This window comes from Lithobates pipiens, unplaced genomic scaffold (assembly GCF_037356315.1).
Source record: "Lithobates pipiens isolate NorthernLeopardFrog02 unplaced genomic scaffold, aLitPip1_a1.2 Scaffold_23, whole genome shotgun sequence".
In the NCBI taxonomy this organism is placed as follows: Eukaryota; Metazoa; Chordata; class Amphibia; order Anura; family Ranidae; genus Lithobates; species Lithobates pipiens.
In genome coordinates this window covers 6844473-6868259 of record NW_027507785.1, presented here as the reverse complement: position 1 = coordinate 6868259, position 23787 = coordinate 6844473, and the positions used below count along the sequence as shown (strand labels likewise).

Below are 23787 nucleotides of genomic sequence, written 5' to 3'. Positions count from 1 at the left end.
CACTGTGCTCTATATGACATGCTCCCGACTACTGCGCTCTATACACTGTGCTCTATATGACATGCTTCTGACCACTGCACTCTATACACTGTGCTCTATATAACATGCTCCTGACCACTGCGCTCTATACACTGTGCTCTATATGACATGCTCCTGACCTCTGCGCTCTATACACTGTGCTCTATATGACATTCTCCCGACCACTGCGCTCTATACACTGGGCTCTATATGACATAATCCTGGCCACTGCGCTCTATACACTGTGCTCTATATGACATATTCCTGACCACTGCACTCTATACACTGTGCTCTATATGACACGCTCCTGACCACTGCACTCTATACACTGTGCTCTATATGACACGCTCCCGACCACTGCACTCTATACACTGTGCTCTATATGACATGCTCCCGACCACTGCGCTCTATACACTGTGCTCTATATGACATTTTCCTGACCACTGCGCTCTATACACTGTGCTCTATATGACATGCTCCCGACCACTGCGCTCTATACACTGTGCTCTATATGACACGCTGCCGACCACTGCGCTCTATACACTGTGCTCTATATGACATGCTCCTGACCACTGCACTCTATACACTGTGCTCTATATGACATGCTCCTGACCACTGCACTCTATACACTGTGCTCTATATGACATGCTCCTGACCACTGCACTCTATACACTGTGCTCTATATGACATGCTCCTGACCACTGCGCTCTATACATTGTGCTCTATATGACATGCTCCTGACCACTGCGCTCTATACACTGTGCTCTATATGACATGCTCCTGACCACTGCGCTCTATACACTGTGCTCTATATGACATGCTCCTGACCACTGCACTCTATACACCGTGCTCTATATGACATGCTCCTGACCACTGCGCTCTATACACTGTGCTCTATATGACACGCTCCCGACCACTGCGCTCTATACACTGTGCTCTATATGACATACTCCTAACCACCACACTCTATACACCGTGCTCAATATGACATGCTCCTGACCACTGCGCTCTATACACTGTGCTCTATATGACATGCTCCTGATCACTGCGCTCTATACACTGTGCTCTATATGACATTCTCCCGACCACTGCGCTCTATACACTGGGCTCTATATGACATAATCCTGGCCACTGCGCTCTATACACTGTGCTCTATATGACATATTCCTGACCACTGCACTCTATACACTGTGCTCTATATGACACGCTCCTGACCACTGCACTCTATACACTGTGCTCTATATGACACGCTCCCGACCACTGCACTCTATACACTGTGCTCTATATGACATGCTCCCGACCACTGCGCTCTATACACTGTGCTCTATATGACATATTCCTGACCACTGCGCTCTATACACTGTGCTCTATATGACATGCTCCCGACCACTGCGCTCTATACACTGTGCTCTATATGACACGCTGCCGACCACTGCGCTCTATACACTGTGCTCTATATGACATGCTCCTGACCACTGCACTCTATACACTGTGCTCTATATGACATGCTCCTGACCACTGCACTCTATACACTGTGCTCTATATGACATGCTCCTGACCACTGCACTCTATACACTGTGCTCTATATGACATGCTCCTGACCACTGCGCTCTATACATTGTGCTCTATATGACATGCTCCTGACCACTGCGCTCTATACACTGTGCTCTATATGACATGCTCCTGACCACTGCGCTCTATACACTGTGCTCTATATGACATGCTCCTGACCACTGCACTCTATACACCGTGCTCTATATGACATGCTCCTGACCACTGCGCTCTATACACTGTGCTCTATATGACACGCTCCCGACCACTGCGCTCTATACACTGTGCTCTATATGACATACTCCTAACCACCACACTCTATACACCGTGCTCAATATGACATGCTCCTGACCACTGCGCTCTATACACTGTGCTCTATATGACATGCTCCTGATCACTGCGCTCTATACACTGTGCTCTATATGACATGCTCCTGACCACTGCGCTCTATACACTGTGCTATATATGACATGCTCCTGACCACTGCGCTCTATACACTGTGCTCTATATGACATACTCCTAACCACCACACTCTATAAACTGTGCTCTATATGACATGCTCCTGACCACTGCACTCTATACCCCGGGCTCTATATGACATGCTCCTGACCACTGCGAAATACATACAAATAAATGCGAACCGGAGAACACATATAAGTGTTAGGGACACACAAAAGGGTGATATACAATCCACGTGAGAAATATCAAGTGAAGAAAAACACAATACAGACATTTTTTTTTCCAAGGATGAAAAGTAATGCGGATGACGCAATGTGAAAACATGAGCAGCCCACAAGATAGAAAGACAACAAATGAGGCAACGTAATAATCAGTCCATCTATAGGGAAGGTGGAGGTGAGACACAGGGTGGTCTCCAGTGAGGTCACAGGGTGGTCTCCAGTGAGGTCACAGGGTGGTCTCCAGTGAGGTCACAGGGTGGTCTCCAGTGAGGTCACAGGGTGGTCTCCAGTGAGATCCCAGGGTGGTCTCCAGTGAGGTCACAGGGTGGTCTCCAGTGAGGTCACAGGGTGGTCTCCAGTGAGGTCACAGGGTGGTCTCCAGTGAGGTCACAGGGTGGTCTCCAGTGAGGTCACAGGGTGGTCTCCAGTGAGGTCACAGGGTGGTCTCCAGTGAGGTCACAGTGTGGTCTCCAGTGAGGTCACAGTGTGGTCTCCAGTGAGGTCACAGGGTGGTCTCCAGTGAAATATCAGAGCTCCATTCAGATGTTTGGAGATCAAAACATTTAGGGTCGGTTCACACTGCGGGCGATGCGAGGCGACACGACTTGCCTCGCCGCAATCTGACAAGTCGCCCCCGTTCTGTACAATGGAACCGTTCTGAGAGGAGCGACTCGAGTCGCTCCGACTCAGAAAAAAGGTTCCTGTACTACTTTCGGGCGACCTCGGGGCGACTTGCATTGACTTCTATACAGAAGTCATTTGCAAATCGCCGCTGAGGTCGCGGCAGGTCGCGGCGAGGCAAGTCGATGTCGCCTCGCATCGCCCGCAGTGTGAACCGGCCCTTAATAAATTCAGCAGCACCTGAGGTTGTGCCTCCGCCGTCTAGAAATAAAGGGGATTCGTCTCATGGTTGTGTTGGCAGCTCATCCCTTTTAGGTGGCGCAGTAATTTATCCATTTATTCAGTTACACGCTGCAGCCTGCAGACATGGAGGGAAACCAGTGGCCGGGCGCCCCTAGGAAGCAGTGCGCCCTAGGCGGCTGCCTAGTTTGCTTAGTGATAGCACCGGCCCTGTGTAAATGACATGCTCCTGACCACTGCACTCTATACACTGGGCTCTATATGACGTGCTCCTGACCACTGCACTCAATACCCTGTGCTCTATATGACATGCTCCTGACCACTGCACTCTATACACTGGGCTCTATATGACGTGCCCCCGACCACTGCACTCTATACACTGTGCTCTGTATGACATGCTCCTGACCACTGCACTCTATACACTGTACTCTATATGACATGCTCCTGACCACTGCACTCTATACACTCGGCTCTTTATGACATACTCCCGACCACTGCACTCTATACACTGTGCTCTATATGACATGCTCCTGACCACTGCACTCTATACACTGTGCTCTATATGACAGGCTCCTGACCTCTGCACTCTATACACTGTGCTCTATATGACATGCTCCTGACCTCTGCACTCTATACACTGTGCTCTATATGACATGCTCCTGACCTCTGCATTCTACACACTGTTCTCTATATGACACGCACCTGACCTCTGCACTCTATACACTGTGCGCTATATGACGTGCTCCTAACCACTGCACTCTATACACTGTGTTCTATATGACATGCTCCTGACCACTGCACTCTATACAGTGTGCTCTATATGACACGCTCCTAACCACTGCACTCTATACACTGTGCGCTATATGACGTGCTCCTAACCACTGCACTCTATACACTGTGTTCTATATGACATGCTCCTAACCACTGCACTCTATACACTGTGCTCTATATGACACGCTCCTAACCACTGCACTCTATACACTGTGCTCTATATGACACGCTCCTCACCACTGCACTCTATACACTGTGCTCTATATGACACGCTCCTGACCTCTGCACTCTATACACTGTGTTCTATATGACATGCTCCTCACCACTGCGCTCTATACACTGTGCTCTATATGACACGCTCCTGACCTCTGCACTCTATACACTGTGCTCTGTATGACACGCTCCTGACCACTGCACTCTATACACTGTGCTCTGTATGAAATGCTCCTGACCACTGCACTCTATACACTGGGCTCTGTATGACATGCTCCTGACCTCGGCACTCTATACACTGTGCTCTATATGACACGTTCCCGACCACTGCACTCTATACACTGTGCTCTAAATGAAATGCTCCCGAAACACTGCACTCTATACACTGGGTGGTATGTGACATACTCCTGACCACTGCACTCTGTATGCTGGCTGTATATGATATATTCTTGACCACTCCTCTCTGTACACTAGGCTGTACATGAAATGCTCCTGACCACTGCACTCTGTACACGCCCCGGACCTCTGCGCTCTGTACCCTGGGTTGTATACACGCCCCCGACCTCTGCGCTCTGTACCCTGGGTTGTATACACGCCCCGGACTTCTGCGCTCTGTACCCTGGGTTGTATACACGCCCTGGACCTCTGCGCTCTGTACCCTGGGTTGTATACACGCCCCGGACCTCTGCGCTCTATACCCTGGGTTGTATACAGGCCCCCGACCTCTGCGCTCTGTACCCTGGGTTGTATACACGCCCCGGACTTCTGCGCTCTGTACCCTGGGTTGTATACACGCCCTGGACCTCTGCGCTCTGTACCCTGGGTTGTATACACGCCCCGGACCTCTGCGCTCTATACCCTGGGTTGTATACAGGCCCCCGACCTCTGCGCTCTGTACCCTGGGTTGTATACACGCCCCAGACCTCTGCGCTCTGTACCCTGGGTTGTATACACGCCCCGGACCTCTGCGCTCTGTACCCTGGGTTGTATACACGCTCCTGACCACTGCACTCTGTACGTTGGGCTGTAAATAACATGCTCCTGACCACTGCACTCTGCAGGCAACACTATATTTCCAAAAGTATTGGTAAAAAAAAAAAAAAATGGAGCTTCGAGGGTTGTATCTCAGCGATCTTGTCAGAGGCACTGAGCTCAATGGACAGCTTGGAGCCTTGGACCAATGGTAAAGTACCATTGGTCCCATGCTGCAGTGGAGGCACGCCTCTCACTGCAGTGTCATAGAAGGGGGGGCGTGTCTAAAAGACAAATACTCCCTTCCAGCCCTGCCTTCTTAACTAGAAGGAAAAAATGTGTTTATGTGCATAAAATTACCCACAATCCCGTGTTTTTCTCACACAGGTAAGAGGGAGAATGAGAATCTGCTGGGGCCGAAAAGGCACGAGTTATATCGTCTATAATTATGCTATATATTATAAGATAATAATTTATCATTTATCTATTTACTGCGAAATTACTGGTCGGAGGTTAGAACGTCAAACTTCAGGAATTTGTTCCGTATAATAGAAAAATGTAGTAAATTACATTAAAAACAATATATAATAATTATTTGTATATTACTTATGGTAATTGGGGAGCACAAAGAGAATATCAAAACAGGGCCAGAGTGGTGTAGGCCTTGGTATACTGTCGGGTCAGGCCTTCCCTACACGTTTCGGCCAAATCATTGGCTTCCTCAGGGGGATAGGACATGAAAAATAATTGAAAAAAAAAAAAATTATTCTACAGAATAAAAAAAAATGAAGAAAAATTTAGCATAACGACAATATCATCACAAACCTCTTAAAACAAAAATTAACGAGCTGCATGGTACCTAGAGGCAATTTAAAACTAGCAGACCCGGTCTCAGAACCTCAACCCACCCATTTGCATAAACCCAAGTCCCATATTAGGGACCCACCCACTAATGGGTGGGTTGAGGTTTCGAGACCGGGTCTGCTAGATTTAAATCGCCTCTAGGTACCATGTTCATTTTTCTTTAAGATGTTTGTGATGATATTGTTGTTATACAAAATTTTTCAATTTTCTTTTTAATTCTGTAGAATGATTTTTTTCAATTATTGGTCATGTCCTATCCCCCTGAGGAAGCCAATGATTTGACGAAACGTGTAGGGAAGACCTGACCCGACAGCATACCAAGGCCTACACCACTCTGGCCCTGTTTTGATATTCTTTGTGCACCCCAAATTTTAAATGAGTATTTTTACTCGTCTACATGTGTTATGTATTTCTGTCCTTATTATGTTGCAGTAAATATATTATAACATATATTTTTTATATATTTTTTATATTTTTCTAAAAACTTTATTCATTTGAGTTGTTGGCACCGCAATAATGCCTATTTCCCCATTCCTCTACCTTTGTAATTATATATATATATATTGTTTTAGCAGACACCCTAGGGAATAAAATGGCGGCCGTTGCAACTTTTTACGTTTTTCAAACACGTTTTTTTCAGGGGGGGGGAGGGAAACTTTTTCATGAATATTAAAAAAAAAATCACACTAAAGAAAACTAGATTTTTTTTGTACAATGTGAAAGATGATGTTACGCCAAGTAAATAGATACCTAGCGTGTCACGCTTTTAAAATCGCGCCCGCTCGTGGAATGGCGCCAAACCTCAGTACCTTAAGTTGTTTGTAAACCCTTACACGAACATTTTAAATATTAAGTGAGATTTTGGCGTCCGGGTTTATGTCTTCCTATTAAACTCTCTATCAGTTTTCATGCATTTTACAAGGACGCAAGCCCCTCCCACAGCGGCGGAACAGTGAGCGGCCTCCTATCTCCGCCTCCTTTCCACCATGAACTAATATGAGCTTCCTTGCTCCTGGAAGGTTCCCCTGACAATTAGTTTTCTAGATGAAAGAGTGGATTGTTCTGCTGAAAGACCAACTTTCTGAAAATAAGGTTGTGCCAAAAGGCGCTAGCGAGAACAGACTAATCGCCATTGGTGCGTAGAAGGAAAGGTGTACCATTGGTGACCTTCTCCATTATTACAGAGCCACTGGATTCTGTCCTGTGCCCGGGGCAGGGGGACATGACCCGGCCTTCCCGTGGGATCCCGGGAAAGCTGAGCAAACCCCACCAGAATGCGCTGCAGTACAGCTAACGCGCCCCGAGACTGCTGCTGGGTGCCGCCATCTTGGATATGATGTCAGCAGCCCCAGCAGACTCAAGTGACTTCCTATAGCAGCCCTTCTCTACTCTTCTGCCCCGGAGGAACCCTTGACATCATTTTCAGGTCTCCAGGAACCTCTGGTAAGATTACTCTGTTAAGGGTCATTGGGAAAATTCATTGGGGGTGCTAAGTGGGAAAAATGCCCCTCTTACAGGGGTGGCCAGAATGACACCCTTGCAGTCATATTTCTGGCTCTGCAGGCACCATCAGATTGGAGGACAGGTAGGTCAAGGAACTTCTAGCTGTTCCTGGAGGAACCCTGGTTGAGAATGGCTGCTCAATAGAACAGTGACCCCAACCTTTCAGACGTCACGGACCACTAAGCCCACGGATCATTAACATGAATTTTACATGCCTTATGCACACAATGCTCCACTCTCTGCCCCCTCCCCCGGATCACACTCCTGCCTTATACACACAATGCTCTGGCTCTCTGCCCCCTCCTCCTGGATCACACTCCTGCCTTATACACACAATGCTCTGGCTCTCTGCCCCCTCCTCCCGGATCACACTCCTGCCTTATACACACAATGCTCTGGCTCTCTGCCCCCTCCCCCGGATCACACTCCTGCCTTATACACACAATGCTCTGGCTCTCTGCCCCCTCCTCCTGGATCACACTCCTGCCTTATACACACAATGCTCTGGCTCTCTGCCCCCTCCTCCCGGATCACACTCCTGCCTTATACACACAATGCTCTGGCTCTCTGCCCCCTCCTCCTGGATCACACTGCTGCCTTATACGCACATTGCTCTGCTCTCTGCCCCCTCCCCCTCTGGATCACACTGCTGCCTTATACACACAATGCTCTGGCTCTCTGCCCCCTCCTCCTGGATCACACTGCTGCCTTATACACACAATGCTCTGGCTCTCTGCCCCCTCCTCCTGGATCACACTGCTGCCTTATACGCACATTGCTCCGCTCTCTGAACCCCCTCCCCCTCTGGATCACACTGCTGCCTTATACACACAATGCTCCGGCTCTCTGAACCTCCTCCCCCTAGGTCACACTACTGCCTTATACACACAATGCTCCAGCTCTCTGAACCTCCTCCCCCTGGATCACAATGCTGCCTTATACACACTGGATCACACTACTGCCTTATACACACAATGCTCCAGCTCTCTGAACCCCTTCCCCTTGGATCACACTGCTGCCTTATACACACATTGCTCCGGCTCTCTGAACCTCCTCCCCCTGGATCACACTGCTGCCTTATACACACAATGCTCCGGCTTTCTGCTCCCCCTCCCTCTAGGTCACACTGGTGCCTTATACACACAATGCTCTGGTTCTCTGCTCCCCCTCCCCCTAGGTCACACTGCTGCCTTATACACACTGGATCACACTGCTGCCTTATACACACAATGCTCTGGCTCTCTGAACCCCCTCCTCCTGGATCACACTGCTGCCTTATACGCACATTGCTCCGCTCTCTGCCCCCTCCCCCTCTGGATCACACTGCTGCCTTATACACACAATGCTCCGGCTCTCTGAACCTCCTCCCCCTAGGTCACACTGCTGCCTTATACACACTGGATCACACTACTGCCTTATACACACATTGCTCCGGCTCTCTGAACCCCTTCCCCTTGGATCACACTACTGCCTTATACACACAATGCTCCGGCTCTCTGAACCTCCTCCCCCTAGGTCACACTGCTGCCTTATACACACTGGATCACACTACTGCCTTATACACACAATGCTCCAGCTCTCTGAACCCCTTCCCCTTGGATCACACTGCTGCCTTATACACACATTGCTCCGGCTCTCTGAACCTCCTCCCCCTGGATCACAATGCTGCCTTATACACACTGGATTACACTACTGCCTTATACACACGATGCTCCGGCTCTCTGAACCACCTCCCCCTGGATCACACTGCTGCCTTATACACACAATGCTCCGGCTTTCTGCTCCCCCTCCCTCTAGGTCACACTGGTGCCTTATACACACAATGCTCTGGTTCTCTGCTCCCCCTCCCCCTAGGTCACACTGCTGCCTTATACACACTGGATCACACTACTGCCTTATACACACAATGCTCTGGCTCTCTGAACCCCCTCCCCCTGGATCACACTGCTGCCTTATACACACTGGATCACACTACTGCCTTATACACACGATGCTCCGGCTCTCTGCCCCCCCTCCCCCTGGATCACACTGCTGCCTTATACACACAATGCCCCAGCTCTCTGCCCCCCCTCCCCCTAGGTCACACTGCTGCCTTATACACACAATGCTCCGGCTCTCTGCCCCCCCTCCCCCTAGGTCACACTGCTGCCTTATACACACAATGCCCCAGCTCTCTGAACCCCCCAGATCACACTGCTTTCTTATACACACAATGCTCCAGCTCTCTGAACCCCCTCCCTCTGGATCACATGGCTGCCTTATACACACAATGCTCCGGCTCTCTGCCCCCCTCCCCCTAGGTCACACTGCTGCCTTATACACACATTGCCCCAGCTCTCTGAACCCCCCCCCCCCGGATCACACTGCTTTCTTATACACATAATGCTCCTGCTCTCGCCCCCCCCCCCCCCCCCCCCCCCCATCACACTGCTGCCTTATACACACAATGCTCCAGTGTTCTGTCAAAATAGCCAATTCACCAAGATCTCCAATTACGTCACTTCCAGTTACTGTAAACAGTCAGTAATTGGAGATTTCGATGACTTGCCGTTTTGACACAACACCGACAAGCGTGCACACTCCGGTACACAAAGACTTTGCTGTTTTGACACAACAGCGGATAACGAGGAAAAAGTTGTCACCGCCGCCGAGGCGGACCTTTTGTTGGTTAGTATCAGGAGCAGACTAACAATATCCGCTCCTAATACTGTGTACCAGAGTGTATACAGATCCCGGTGTTGTGTCCTAACAGCAAGTTGTCGAAATCTCCAATTACTGGCAGCTTACAGTAGCTGGAAGTGACGTATTTGTTTATAAAAGGTCTTGATGAATTTGCTATTTTGACAGAACACTAGCACTCAGCCCCCCTCCACCTGGAACACTCTGCTGCCTTATACACACAATGCTCCGGCTCTCTTCACCCCTCCCTCTGGATCACACTGCTGCCTTATACACACAATGCTCCGGCTCTCTTCACCCCTCCCTCTGGATTACACTACTGCCTTATACACACAATGCTCTGGCTCTCTGCCCCCTCCCCCTAGGTCACACTTCTGCCTTATACACACAATGCTCTGGCTCTCTTCACCCCTCCCTCTGGATCACACTTCTGCCTTATACACACAATTATTCAGCTCTCTGCCCCCTCCCCCTAGGTCACACTGCTGCCGTATTAACACATTGCTCCGGCTCTCTGCACCCCCTCCCCCTCGATCACACTTCTGCCTTATACACAAAATGCTCCGGCTCTCTGCACCCCTCCCTCTGGATCACACTACTGCCTTATACACACAATGCTCTGGCTCTATGCACCCCTCCCTCTGGATCACACTACTGCCTTATACACACAATGCTCTGGTTCTATGCACCCCTCCCTCTGGATCATACTGCTGCCTTATACACACAATGCTCCAGCTCTCTGCACCCCTCCCTCTGGATCACACTACTGCCTTATACACACAATGCTCCGGCTCTCTGCACCCCTCCCTCTGGATCACACTACTGCCTTATACACACAATGCTCCAGCTCTCTGCCCCCTCCCCCTAGGTCACACTGCTGCCATATAAAACACATTGCTCTGGCTCTCTGCCCCCCCCCCTCCCCCCAGGATCACACTGGTGCCTTATACACACTGTACTCTGTCTCTTTGCCCCCATGGATTGCTGCATTACACAGACTCATCATTGAATCTCACCTCCCTATCCAGCCATGTGCTCAAGCTCCGCGCTCCCTCCCACAGTATGTGATCAGGTCTGCCATTGGAAGCCCCCTCCTCCTGCTCTCTGCGCTACACCCTGGCACCTCCCTCTGAGTTCACAAGAGCCAGAACTACAAAGAAGACATGGGATATCAATGCGCACTGATAGTATTGACTTCTGGTGCTCACTGAGAACAACACTGGAACACACGCCACAATGTTGATTTGCGGTAGAACCCCTGGGGCCCACCAAAATGTTCTTTTGGACCATTAGTGGTCCACAGACCACTGGTTGGTGACTGCTGCTATAAAATCCCCCTAACTCCTCTCCCAGCAGCTACATAAAAGTTTATGTAAGGGGTGGGGCAGAGAAGCTGGGCCATCACAGACAGTACTTGCACACACCTGATGTGCAACAAGGGAGGGGGCTATGCTGGGGAATTAAGTCTTTCTTCACAGGGGGTGACATCAAAAAAACGTTATTTGCAGTCAGTGTGATGGTGCTCCTTAAAGTTTTTACAGTAGCGGGGACAGATGCCCGCTCTGTGTCTGAATCAAGAGCCAATCAGAAGGAAGAAATCAGCAGCCACTGGTCTACAAGAAAACCGCCCATGAGGAGCTATTGTCTGAGTAGGACGGCTTTACGATTGCTAGCTGGTGATGGAGGGACAAGGATGCAAAGGCTAGGGAATTTTGTAGACGTGTTCCTATTAGAGTCATGATAGAGGGGTATAGAGGCACGCGTGAGACTGCCTCAGAGATGCCGCCCCTGAATGGCACCTTGTGCTACCGGTACATTTTCCACAGAAAGGTTCCCTTTTATAGGCTCAACCCTCTACTGCCCACATTAAGCAAAATCCCTTACCTGCTAGGCAGCGGTGGCATGGGTTTTGAAGGTCGTACTGGAATCACTGGAGGGGTCCTACTCTTGGACTCCGGCACCTTGCTGCGTTTCAGTGGCAAAGGTGGGGCCACCATTTTCGGAGGCTCTTCCTCATATTCATTGTTGTCCATATACCCAAAAGCATCCGGAGTAAATGGAGAAGGACAAAAGCTGGCTATGGTGGGGCTAGAGAGATCCTGCTCAGCGGGCTGAGGTTCCAGCAAGCTGATTGGCGAAACAGATTTGCATGGAGTGGTGGAGAACTTTAGCGGCGGAACGCGCGTGACCCGTGGTGGAATTGGAGGTGGCGAGCGGGCGGTCCTGGCGCTCTCTTGCGGTTCTGGAGGGGCAGCGGGCTCTAGGTCGAGTCCCGGGTACTGAAGCTGGGAGGATTTTGTGACGAAGACGTTCCTCTTCTTAGGGACCGGCTTACTACCGTCATTTTCCAACGGTGGTTCCAGAGGAACCGACTTGTGGATAGAGGCCAATATGCGCTTGCGGTGTCCCGGAAGTTGGATTCCGATGTGCAGCAGAAAGTCGTCGGTCAGGTGACGCAGGTCCGAGACCAGGCGGAGGTCATGTTTCTCAAAGAGGTCTCTGTACAGATCCAATTTGATAGACTGGAGCCATTCGGACACAAGGAGATAGGACCCGTCAGACATCGTGGACAGCCTTCACTTCATCACTGCTACTTCTCCACACCTGGAACAAAAGGCAAAATTAGAGGGAGGTTGTAGTAACAAGGATATTAGGATATAAGCTATGTTATGCAATTCACGGCTCAAGTATTATAATGGAAACGGACAGGGCTTTTTTTTCTCAGAGAATAGGTGCAGGAACTCAACCATGCCCGCCACACTCACCTACCTGCCAAATGGCATCAACTAGTAGCTCTTCCCTGTGCATACAACCTCCTCCCTCCACTGCCCTCACCCTCCCCCCCCCACCTCCTTAAAAGCTCCACCATCTGTCATATATCTTACCTTTGTTGCAATATTAAAGGGATTGTAAAGGTTCATTTTTTATTTTCTAAATAGGTTCCTTTAAGCTAGTGCATTGTTGGTTCACTTACCTTTTCCTTCGATTTCCCTTCTAAATGTTTTTTTTTCTTTGTTTTCTTTGTCTGAATTTCTCACTTCCTGTTCCTCCTCAGTAAGCTGTTCTGGCTGACTAAACACCGCTCGGATGATGGTGTGAAGTTTACTGAGGAGAAACAGGAAGTGAGAAATTCAGACAAAGAAAAAAAAACATTTAGAAGGGAAATCGAAGGAAAAGGTAAGTGAACCAACAATGCACTAGCTTAAAGGAACCTATTTAGAAAATAAAAAACAAAGCTTTACAACCCCTTTAAGCTGAAACACCTATCCGGCTATAGTACCTCCCAGCAAGCTATACTATACTACAGTCACTTGCAAGGAAGATTATGCAATAGGAGCAGTGCTGTGTCTTGGCCTAGGCCGATTTGGCCTAGGCCTAGGGCGGCACTTTGTGGAGGGGGGGAATTTTTTGCCCATCAGTTACCACCACTGTGCCATCAAACTCAGCCACTGTGCCAATCAAACGCAGCCACTGTGCCCATCAAATGCAGCCACTGTGCCATCAAACGCAGCCACTATACCCATCAATTTCCGCCACTGTGCCATCAAAGGCAGCCACTGTGCCCATCAAAACGCAGCCACTGTGCCCATCAAACGCAGCCACTGTGCCCATCAAAACGCAGCCACTGTGCCCATCAAAACGCAGCCACTGTGCCCATCAAACGCAGGCACTGTGCCCATCAAATGCAGCCACTGTGCTATCAAACACAGCCAGTGTGCCTATTAAACGCAGCCACTGTTTCCCATCAAACGCAGCCAATGTTCCAATCAAAAGCAGCCACTGTGCCCATCAACCGCAGCCAATGTGCCCATCAATTGAAAGAGGAAGGGGGTGTGGTTTACAGATGGCAGGGCGTGTCTTAAATAGGAAGGGGTGTGGCCCTGACGGGAAGGGTGGGTCGTATTTAAATTGGGGGGTGCATGAGTTTAGTCAGGCCTAGGGCAGCACAAAACCTAAATACGCCACTGAGTAGGAGCTTCAACAACTAGTCACCAGGGAAAAAATGGAGACCACAGAGGGCGCAGCCTACCACACACCCTCTCCTGCCCATGACTGCACTGAACCCTGGGCACATGATCTGTATCTCCCTTGTCCCTGCCCGGCACTCGGTGGGATCTGCGCGGGAGATCTGACCTGTGGGAGCTACTGGGAGATACGCTGTTGTATATGTTGAAGCTGGACTTCAGTGTTACCAAGTCATGGTGGTGAGCAGGGAGCAGAAGACCTGAGCCAGAGGTGGTGGAACTGAGTTCCCCCCTAGTTCCTGCTGAAAAAAGCCCTGGAAATGGATAAAATGTAAAAAAAATGTGAATGTAGTGGCTACATTTATTTAGTTACACGTGTTTTAAAACTGTATTTTATTTCATGGTCATGTCCTCCAAAAAAATTAAAAAGGAAAGGGATGGGGTGGAGTTACTTGAAACATTTAAAGAAGAACTGATGGAAGCGGTGCTTAGAAATAAACTGCGTATTTAGCAAACCCCCCCCCCCATACAAGAAAAGACGACAGTCCTCTATGTGTGTAAAATGTTTTGGGGGGTCCATGTGGCTCTAAGGGCTTTTTTACACTTGCATCAAAATGTGGCATTGGCACACGCTTTTTTAAAGCACTCGGAATGCCAATCAAACCCGCTGTCACTAAAGAAAATGGTTACCTTACATTCCTGGTCACATGTTGGGTTTGCTTTGCTTCATTTAAAAAAAAATGATACCTTAGGGTTTTTTATTCGGCTTTATCTTTGCTTTGGAGGTATTCCAGGTATACAATTTCCCAGGATGCACTGGGAAACCAACAAGCGAACCAGAAAGCCGCCATCAGCAGCCACTACAGGTTCATGTGTATATATATTTTGTGAGTGTCTGGTGCAGACATCACATCCGGTGTGCAGCGTGGAGCAGCAGGAAGGTGAGCGGGGTCCAGACTGGGGCGCAGCAACTAGCAGACGGCACACGTGGTGTGGGAAAATGCTATAGCGGAAGGTGAACGGGACTAGAGAGTGAGGACTGAGAGGATCAGCAGAGCTGGGGGACCAGAGCAGGAGAAATTAGCAGATGTCACACGTGGTGAGTAGTGTGGAAGCGATGTAGGGGGAGGTGAGCGACCAGAGAGAGGAGGATCAGAAAACCAGAGGATCAGCAGAGCTGGGAGTTACTACTGAGCCTAAAACTTGGGATAATACTGAGCAGAGGATCTGCTGAACGAGGGTACTAAAAGCTGGGGATCTGCTGAATGAGGGTACAAATAAGCTGGGGATCTGCTGAGTACGGAATCAGCAGAGCTGGGGGTACTACTGAGCAGAGGATCTGGTGAACGAGGGTACTAAAAGCTGGGGATCTGTTGAATGAGGGTACAAATAAGCTGGGGATCTGCTGAGTGTGGAATCAGCAGAGCTGGGGGTACTACTGAGCAGAGGATCTGGTGAACGAGGGTACTAATAAGCTGGGGATCTGCTGAATGAGGGTACAAATAAGCTGGGGATCTGCTAAGTGCGGAATCAGCAGAGCTGGGGGTACTACTGAGCAGAGGATCTGGTGAACGAGGGTACTAATAAGCTGGGGATCTGCTAAATGAGGGTACTAATAAGCTGGGGAGCTGAGTGGGGGTACTACTGAGCCAGGGTTCTACTGGGCCCCTTTAAAACAAATAGAAAAACAACACCCAAACACAGGACATTTGCCAAGCTTCACCGAAGCATCAAAAACACATCCACAAATCACTTTAAAAGGGCACTTTAATGTGTGTTAAAGTCAAAGCAAGTGTAAATGAACCCCAACAGCCGATGAGATGAGATTAAAAAAAAATCAAGCATGGAGCATGGCTCCCCCTCCTCCTCTGCATGCCACCACAGACAGATCAGCGCCATACAAAAACAGATGACAGCGGGCATCCCTTGGTTCCCTACAGCGAACAGAAAGTGATTTCAATATATCACACACACAATTAGAGAATGGGCATATCAATTTGCATTTTGGCCCAATCTGAAGATCCTCAAAGGGTACAGTCTCACACCCTTCCGCTGAGTTGGCTACCAGTTTGGGCAACCACGAGAAATACCCTACCTATCCAAATACCTACCTCCCCTTCCACGATCCATCTTCTCTTCCCAACATGAACCAACATTAGCAAACTCGGACCTCCCCATTAATGAAGTTTGGGAGTTGAAAATACATATATAAGAAACAACACTCACCCTAATCGTCCTATCACTAAACCGAGTCCAACATTGTTGAACTTTTCTTTTTCTACCAAATTGAATTACAGTATGTCTGTAGAAGAGGTAGAGATGCTTAACCCGGGTGTCTTGCCCAGATGGTTTTTGCCAAGCTTCCTTGTTTACTTGGGGGTATTTTAGGACATGTGAAGCTGGGTTGGGTTCAGTTGGGTTGACCAGTGAAGAAAGTTGGGGGGGAATGTTTGAACTTCTCCCTGCTGGGGATGGACAGGAAGGAGAACATTCACACTTTCTTTGGAGGAAGAACATTATTTGATTCCTTAATTGAACTGTGTGAACATTGGATCCCTCAACTTGGAGTTGATCTACATATAGAAAATACAAAGTACATGACTTCAAAAAAAAATCTACCTTTGTCTGATGTTGGATTTTGTAACTTTGATTATACTAGTAAAGAATTCACCTTCCTTTAAAAAGTAATGGCAATACCGTCTGGACATGATTCATTGTTTTGGGAAATCATATTGATGGAAGAACTTGTATATGGAGGAAAGAGGACAGTCACGACTAAAGAGTTGCTGGGTGCTGTAGTGGGGCTGGTTAATCTGGCTGCCATTGCGGCATCAGAATATGCATGTGCACCAATATGCAAAACAAAAATAATTTCCAGCTGATTATTTGTCCATGCATGCCAATTTACATGGACATGTTAATATACAAGGCCACATTAATGAACGCATTGGCATGCACACTTGATTTCAACCTTGGCACCAGTCTAACAGAGCTGAGTCAAGAAGTTTCTGAATGGTCTTTAACTGTTACCCTACAACATGAACCCTGGACCTCTTCCTGAGATCTGCTTTACCAATGATGACCCAGTCTACCTTTGAACTTCTCTTTGCTCATTTCCACTAAGACCTCAGCTAGGTCCTGACTACAGCTTACCTTTGCTGACCTTATAGTGTGAACCTAACTTGCCTCCTGACCATGATTCTGCTGACTACCCAGTTTTACCTTGCCTGCCTCCTGACCATGATTCTTCTGACTACTTGTGTTTTTGGCCTGCCTTCTGACCACGATTCTGCTGAATTCCCGGTTTTAACTTGCCTGCCTCTTGGCCATGATTCTTCTGGCTACCCATTATGACTTCGGCCTGCCTCCTGACTACGATTCTGCTGACTTCCTGGTTTTACCTTGCCTGCCTCCTTACCATGATTCTGCTGACTTCCCGGTTTTACCTTGCCTGCTTCCTGGCCATGATTCTTCTGGCTACCCATTATGACTTCGGCCTGCCTCCTGACTACGATTCTGCTGACTTCCTGGTTTTACCTTGCCTGCCTCCTTACCATGATTCTGCTGACTTCCCGGTTTTACCTTGCCTGTGTCCTGACCATGATTCTTCTGATTACCCATTATGACTTTGGCCTGCCTCCTGACTATGATTCTGCTGACTTCCTGGTTTTACCTTGCCTGCCTCCTGACCACGATTCTGCTGACTTCCCGGTTTTACCTTGCCTGCGTTCTGACCACGATTCTTCTGATTACCCATTATGACTTCAGCCTGTCTCCTGACTACAATTCTGCTGACTGCCTGGTTTTACCTTGCCTGCCTCCTAACCATGATTCTGCTGACTTCTCGGTTTTACATTGCCTGCGTCCTGACCATGACTACTGCTGACTACCCTATGTGACATCAGCCTGCTTCCTGACCTCAGTTCTGCTGACTTCCTGGATGTACCTTGCCTGCCTCCTGACCATGACACTGCTGACTTCCCAGTTTTACCTTGCCTGCTTCCTGACAATGATTATGTTGATTTCCCGGTGTTACCTTGGCCTATCTCCTGACTAAGATTCTGCCTCCCACCCTGCCTACAATCTGCCTTCTTAGTTGCCTTCTTAGTTGCTGACCTCCTCCTGTCTCGGACCACGCTTCCAGAATGTCGTGGGTTCCAATGTTCCTGCCAGTTGCTGTTCCAGTCAGCTCCTTGGTGGCACCCTCACCCAGTTCCTCTGATCTCACCTGTTGTCTGCATTAACACCAAGTCATGAGCACCTGTGAACTGTAGACTAAATTCACCAGGTATGTGATTCTGGCTTTGCCAGACTGTTTCCTGCTGGGTGTTGCAGAGAGGGCGATGGCGTGGATGATGTTCTTCACACCCACTGCTGCTGCCCCATGTGATTTGGGGCACCGGGCCCTGTTTTTAGTTTGTGTTTTTATTTCCTTTAGAAGTCCTATATAAGAGCTGTTCATTCTCTGTCAGATGAAGTTCACAGTAATTAAAGAAAGTAGACGGAAGTATCTAAAAATATCAATCAGACCTTGGAAGGAATTATCATCAAACCTTAAGTAATTCAGAGATTAAACATTGACTGTCTGGGAAAGTACAAGGCATGCAAGATGTTTTATCTGCATGCATGTTGGGAAATAACTAATGATAAAAGTTCAAGAGAGCATTACTATAAATAACTTTTGTGTTGCAAAATAATACCACATTGCGCCAGGTTTCTCGTAAATAAGACAAACTTAGAATTAACAAGCTGCAAGCATATGCATCTTTAGCTAAATCATAGTGCTCAGCGTACCCTTTTTCATGCATTAAATGATCCTTTATAAAAATTTTAATGGTTTATACTTAAGGTGGAACTTATGGTATCCGCACGTTCTCATTGGTGGTTATGAGGCTGCCCACATGTACAGTGCAGGAAAAGTGGCCTACATTTGATGGAAAAGACCAGACTGCCAGCTGCCACCAAACTAGGTGTAGAGTAAGTGCAGAATTTGTAGGGATCCCCCACCAGGATGGCTGTGTTGAAGGAGAGTGTGAACTCTACACCCCCCCCCCCCCCCCCAATGGCCACAAACCATATATGAATTATTAGGTGCTCATCTAATAATGAAGTAGCATTCTTCCTTTTAAGGGTAGTGATGTCACACCGGGGGCACTCGGGGCCAAGGATAATAATGGTGACTGTAAGTTCACTTGTTAAGGGCAACTTCAGCAAAAGGAAGGGAAATCTCTATGGCAATCTAGATGACATTTAAAACCGAATCCTTCCCTGCCCCAGCCAAAAATTAGAATAGAAAGCATCATTGGTCCATACCTCGAACTTTCCGGCTTTTGCCCAGAGATGCCGGCTTTTCACTTCCCAGATCTCTGGGTACTCGGCACAGTTCCTGCTGACAGAATGTAAGTCATGCTGAAGGGGGGGATTTCACTCTCTCTCCTTAGTATGGGTGGAAGAGAGCAGAAGGAAGGTCTACCCGCTGAGAACAGACCATCTTCGAAGTGCGGGCATTCACAGGAGAGTAAGGGCAGATTGTCCTTCTAAATGTATCCCCTATCATGTGACAATCACATGGCCAGAGAGGGAAAGAAGGGGAACCAGCCTTCATTTACAGAGGGGCCCACACTGAGAAAGGGGGTCAACTCAGTCCTAGACCTCCTTCTCAGAACCCCAAATGAGCCCCTTCAACCCACTCCCTTTCTTAGAGACCTTTAGTTCCCTTCCTTCAGAGCCCCCTAGACACCCCTTAGCTTCAAGCACTCTACAGAGTACACCCCTCCAACCCCTCTATCCCAAGCCTCTCATCCCATTGGCATTGGCTCCAAGGTAGTCTTCCTTCCACCAACACCACCAGTGCTGCAGCATTTATTCTTCCCACCAACACCAACGTGTCAACATTGTTTACTTACAGTGACACCACTCATTTTTTTTCCTTTGCCCTTGTTAGTCCCACACTTATTTTACAAGGTATGTCAATCTAGTGCGGGGTTTCTCAACCAGGGTTCCATGGAACACTAGGGTTCCTCCAGAGGTCGCTAGGGGTTCCTTGAGCAATGAGCAATTTCTGCCTCTCAGATAAGTTCCCACTGACACCTTTGATCTTTTTTTAGCTATACGTAAGGGGGGGGGGGGGGTAATTCTTCCCAGTGACCACAAATGTAAGGAGCATTCTGCCCACTGACCATCACACTAATGTATCATGAGTTGTAGATATAGTAATTTTTAGACCGGAACGTTATTACAATGGTTCCTCTGTGTTGAAAAGGTTGAGAAAGACTAATCTATTGTTTTCATATTCAAATATTCTATTGAGAAACACAAAAGCCATCACATGCAAAGCACCATCTATTGTTAGTAAGGACTGGCTCCACGCAGGGAGAGAAACAGGAATAAACATTGTGAACAGGTAGGATCAAACAGTAACCCCAACAAAGGGGGCCAATCGATAGATGGGTAGTGAAAATCCGAACAGATGATGGCACACAGCAACATACTATAGAATTTAAAGATAAAGGAAGCTAGAAAGACAACAATTGGATGGTCCACCCCAGCCATGACCCATGGAGTAGTGGGGACCAGACAACATCGGCGAGTGTTTTATGGAACGCATAAGGCCCTCTCACTCCACCTCTGAAGACTTCAATAGTTAAAAGATAACAAAAAAAAAAGTAATGCACCCCAACTCTTCTTCAGTTGATAAGTCACAATTCCTTACACAATTTCGCACCTAAATTCTTCAGGAACTATTTTATGGCCCCTTCCTCTGGGAATAAATATTATAAACTGCAATTTTACTATGCTAATAATCTATTTTTTTATTTTTTTATTGTGTAGGTATGACCCTCAGTAGACATAATACAACCCCCTTAAAGATTGAGTTCTCTCAATAAAGCCCACTGTTTCATCTGTGCTTCCCATTCCTGGTCAAGGAAGGATTGCTTATAGGACTTGAAGTCTACGCCACATGATGTACTATAAAGAAGGCCACATCGGCACTTGAGTCCCACCAATGCTTTCTTATGATTGGGAGAATGGAGGGCCAAAATTGCCTGACATTGTGGTAAGCCGAGAAGGGTGTATGAGCGTACCTATCTCCAGTAAGTAGATCTAGTCTCTGCTAGAAAAAAAGTGAACTTCTGAAAAAATTTGATGAGTTGTGCTTTCGAAGAAACTTTTTAGAAATGTTCGAGCCTTCGAAAATGTAAAATTTACAAATCAGGAGGTCCCACTGAAGTCAGTCAGAAATCGGAACCAGGCTCAAAGAATCTCTGAGGATCTCAATTGTTTAATGACCAAAAAAATTGAATGCACCCCAAGCTCTTCTTCAGGAAGTCACGCTTCCTTACTTTTTTTATTTTAATTATTTTATGGCTTCTTCTGAGAATAAATATTGTAAACTAAAATTACTATGCTAAGTTCTATAAATTGTGTAGGTGCGACCCTCAGTAGACATAATACGACCCCCTTGAAGATTGAGTTCTCTCGATACGGCCCACTGTTTCATCTGAGCTTCACATTCCTGGTCAGGGAGGGATTGCTTATAGGACTTGAAGTCTACGCCACATGATGTACTATAAAGAAGGGCACATCGGCACTTGAGTCCCACCAATGCTTTCTTATGATTGGGAGAATGAAGGGCCAAAATTGCCTGACATTGTGGTAAGCCAAGAAGGGTGTATGAGCGTACCTATCTCCAGTAAGTAGATCTAGTCTCTGCTAGAAAAAAGTGAACTTCTGAAAAGTTAGATGAGTTGCGCTTCGAAGAAACTTTTTAGAAATGTTCGAGCCTTCGAAAATTTAAAATTTACAAACCAGGAGGTCCCACTGAAGTCAGTCAGAAATCGGAACCAGGCTCAGATCATCTCTGAGGATCTCAATTGTTTAATGACCAAAAAAGATGGAATGCACCCCAAGCTCTTCTTCAGGAAGTCACGCTTCCTTACTTTTTTTATTTTAATTATTTTATGGCTTCTTCTGAGAATAAACATTGTAAACGAAAATTACTATGCTAAGTTCTGAAGTATCATACTTTTTTTTTTTTCAATTGTGTAGGTTCAGTAGACATAATACGACCCCCTTGAAGATTGAGTTCTCTCGATACGGCCCACTGTTTCATCTGAGCTTGACAGGCCTGGGCAAGGGGTGGGGGGGGGGGTGTTGCTTATAGGACTTGAAGCCTACGCAACAATGATGTACTATAAAGAAGAGCACATCGGCACTAATGCTTCTCATGATGGTGAGAATGGAGGACCAATATTGTCCGACATTAGAGTAAGCCCAGAAGGGTGTATGCCTATGCCTATCTCCAGCAAGTAGATCTAGTCTCTGCTAGAGAAAAGTGAACTTCTGAAAAGTTAGATAATTTGTGGTTTGAACAAACTTTTTAGAAATTTGCAAGCCTCTAAAATGTAAAATTTACAAACCAGATCTCCCATTGAAGTCAACTGGAAATCTGAGCCAGGGTCAGAGCATCATATAATGTAGCCTAACAGGGTTAGGTTATAAAAATATCCCCCAAGCTTTGAACATCTCACGGAGCTCTGTTCAATCCATTATCGGAAAATGGAAAGAGTATGGCACAACTGCAAACCTACCAAGACATGGCCGTCCACCTAAACTGACCGGGCCGGACAAGGAGAGCATTCATCAGAGAAGAGCCAAGAGGTCCATGGTAACTCTGGAGGAGCTGCAGAGATCCACAGCTCAGGGGGGAGAATCTGTCCACAGGACAACTATTAGTCGTCTCTCCACAAATCTGCCCTTTATGGAAGAGTGACAAGAAGAAAGACATTGGAGAAAGAAAGTCATAAGAAGTCCAGTTTGCAGTTTGTGAGAAGCCATGTGGGGGACACAGCAATACATGTGGAAGAAGGTGATCTGGTCAGATGAGACCAAAATTGAACTTTTTGGCCTAAAAGCAAATCGCTATGTGTGGGGGAAACTAACACTGCACATCACCCTGAACACACCATCCCCACCGTGAAACATGGTGGTGGCAGCATCATGTGGTGGGGATGCTTTTCTTCAGTGGGGACAGGGAAGCTGGTCAGAGTTGATGGGAAGATGGATGGAGCCAAATACAGGACAATCTTAGAAGAAAACCTGTTATGCCGCGTACACACGAGCAGAATGTCTGACAGAAAAAGTCAGACAGAAGCTTTTCATTGTATATTCCAGATCATGTGTGAGCCTCATCTGACTTTTTTTTCCCCCGAAAATTCTGACGGACCTAGAAATAGAACACGTTCTAAATATTTCTGACGGAGCCAATTCCTATCGGGAAAACCGCTCGTCTATATGCTGTTCCGACGGACCAAAAATGACGCATGCTCTGAAGCAAGTACGAGACGGAAGCTATTGGCTCCTGGCTATTGAACTTCCTTTTTCTAGTCCTGTCGTATGCGCTGTAGGTCACCACGTTCTTGACATTCAGACTTTGGTGTGATCATGTGTACGCAGGACAGTTTCAGCGGAATTCCTTCTGGAACTCAGTTGGAAAACCCTTCAGAGTTTATTCTGACGGGAAAACCTATTGTGTGTACGCGGCATTAGAGTCTGCAAAAGACTTGAGACCGGGGCGGGAGGTTCACCTTCCAGCAGGACAACGACCCGAAACATCCAGCCAGAGCTACAATGGAATGGTTTACATCAAAGCATATTCATGTGTTAGAATGGGCCAGTCACAGTCCAGACCTAAATCCCATTGAGAATCT

General features: G+C 47.6%; 1 protein-coding gene across 11 annotated transcripts in view; it reads right to left on the bottom strand.

Annotated features, from left to right (window-relative positions):
* Positions 1-23787, bottom strand: part of ARAP1 (ArfGAP with RhoGAP domain, ankyrin repeat and PH domain 1) — a 386059-nt gene that overhangs the window by 235680 nt on the left and 126592 nt on the right. For all 11 annotated transcript variants that reach the window (XM_077451137.1, XM_077451134.1, XM_077451138.1 and 8 more), the window contains exon 2: positions 11997-12716. In XM_077451137.1, coding sequence (XP_077307263.1) covers positions 11997-12676 — 680 coding nt within the window. In that variant the 5' untranslated portion in view covers positions 12677-12716. The remainder of the gene's footprint in view (positions 1-11996; positions 12717-23787) is intronic.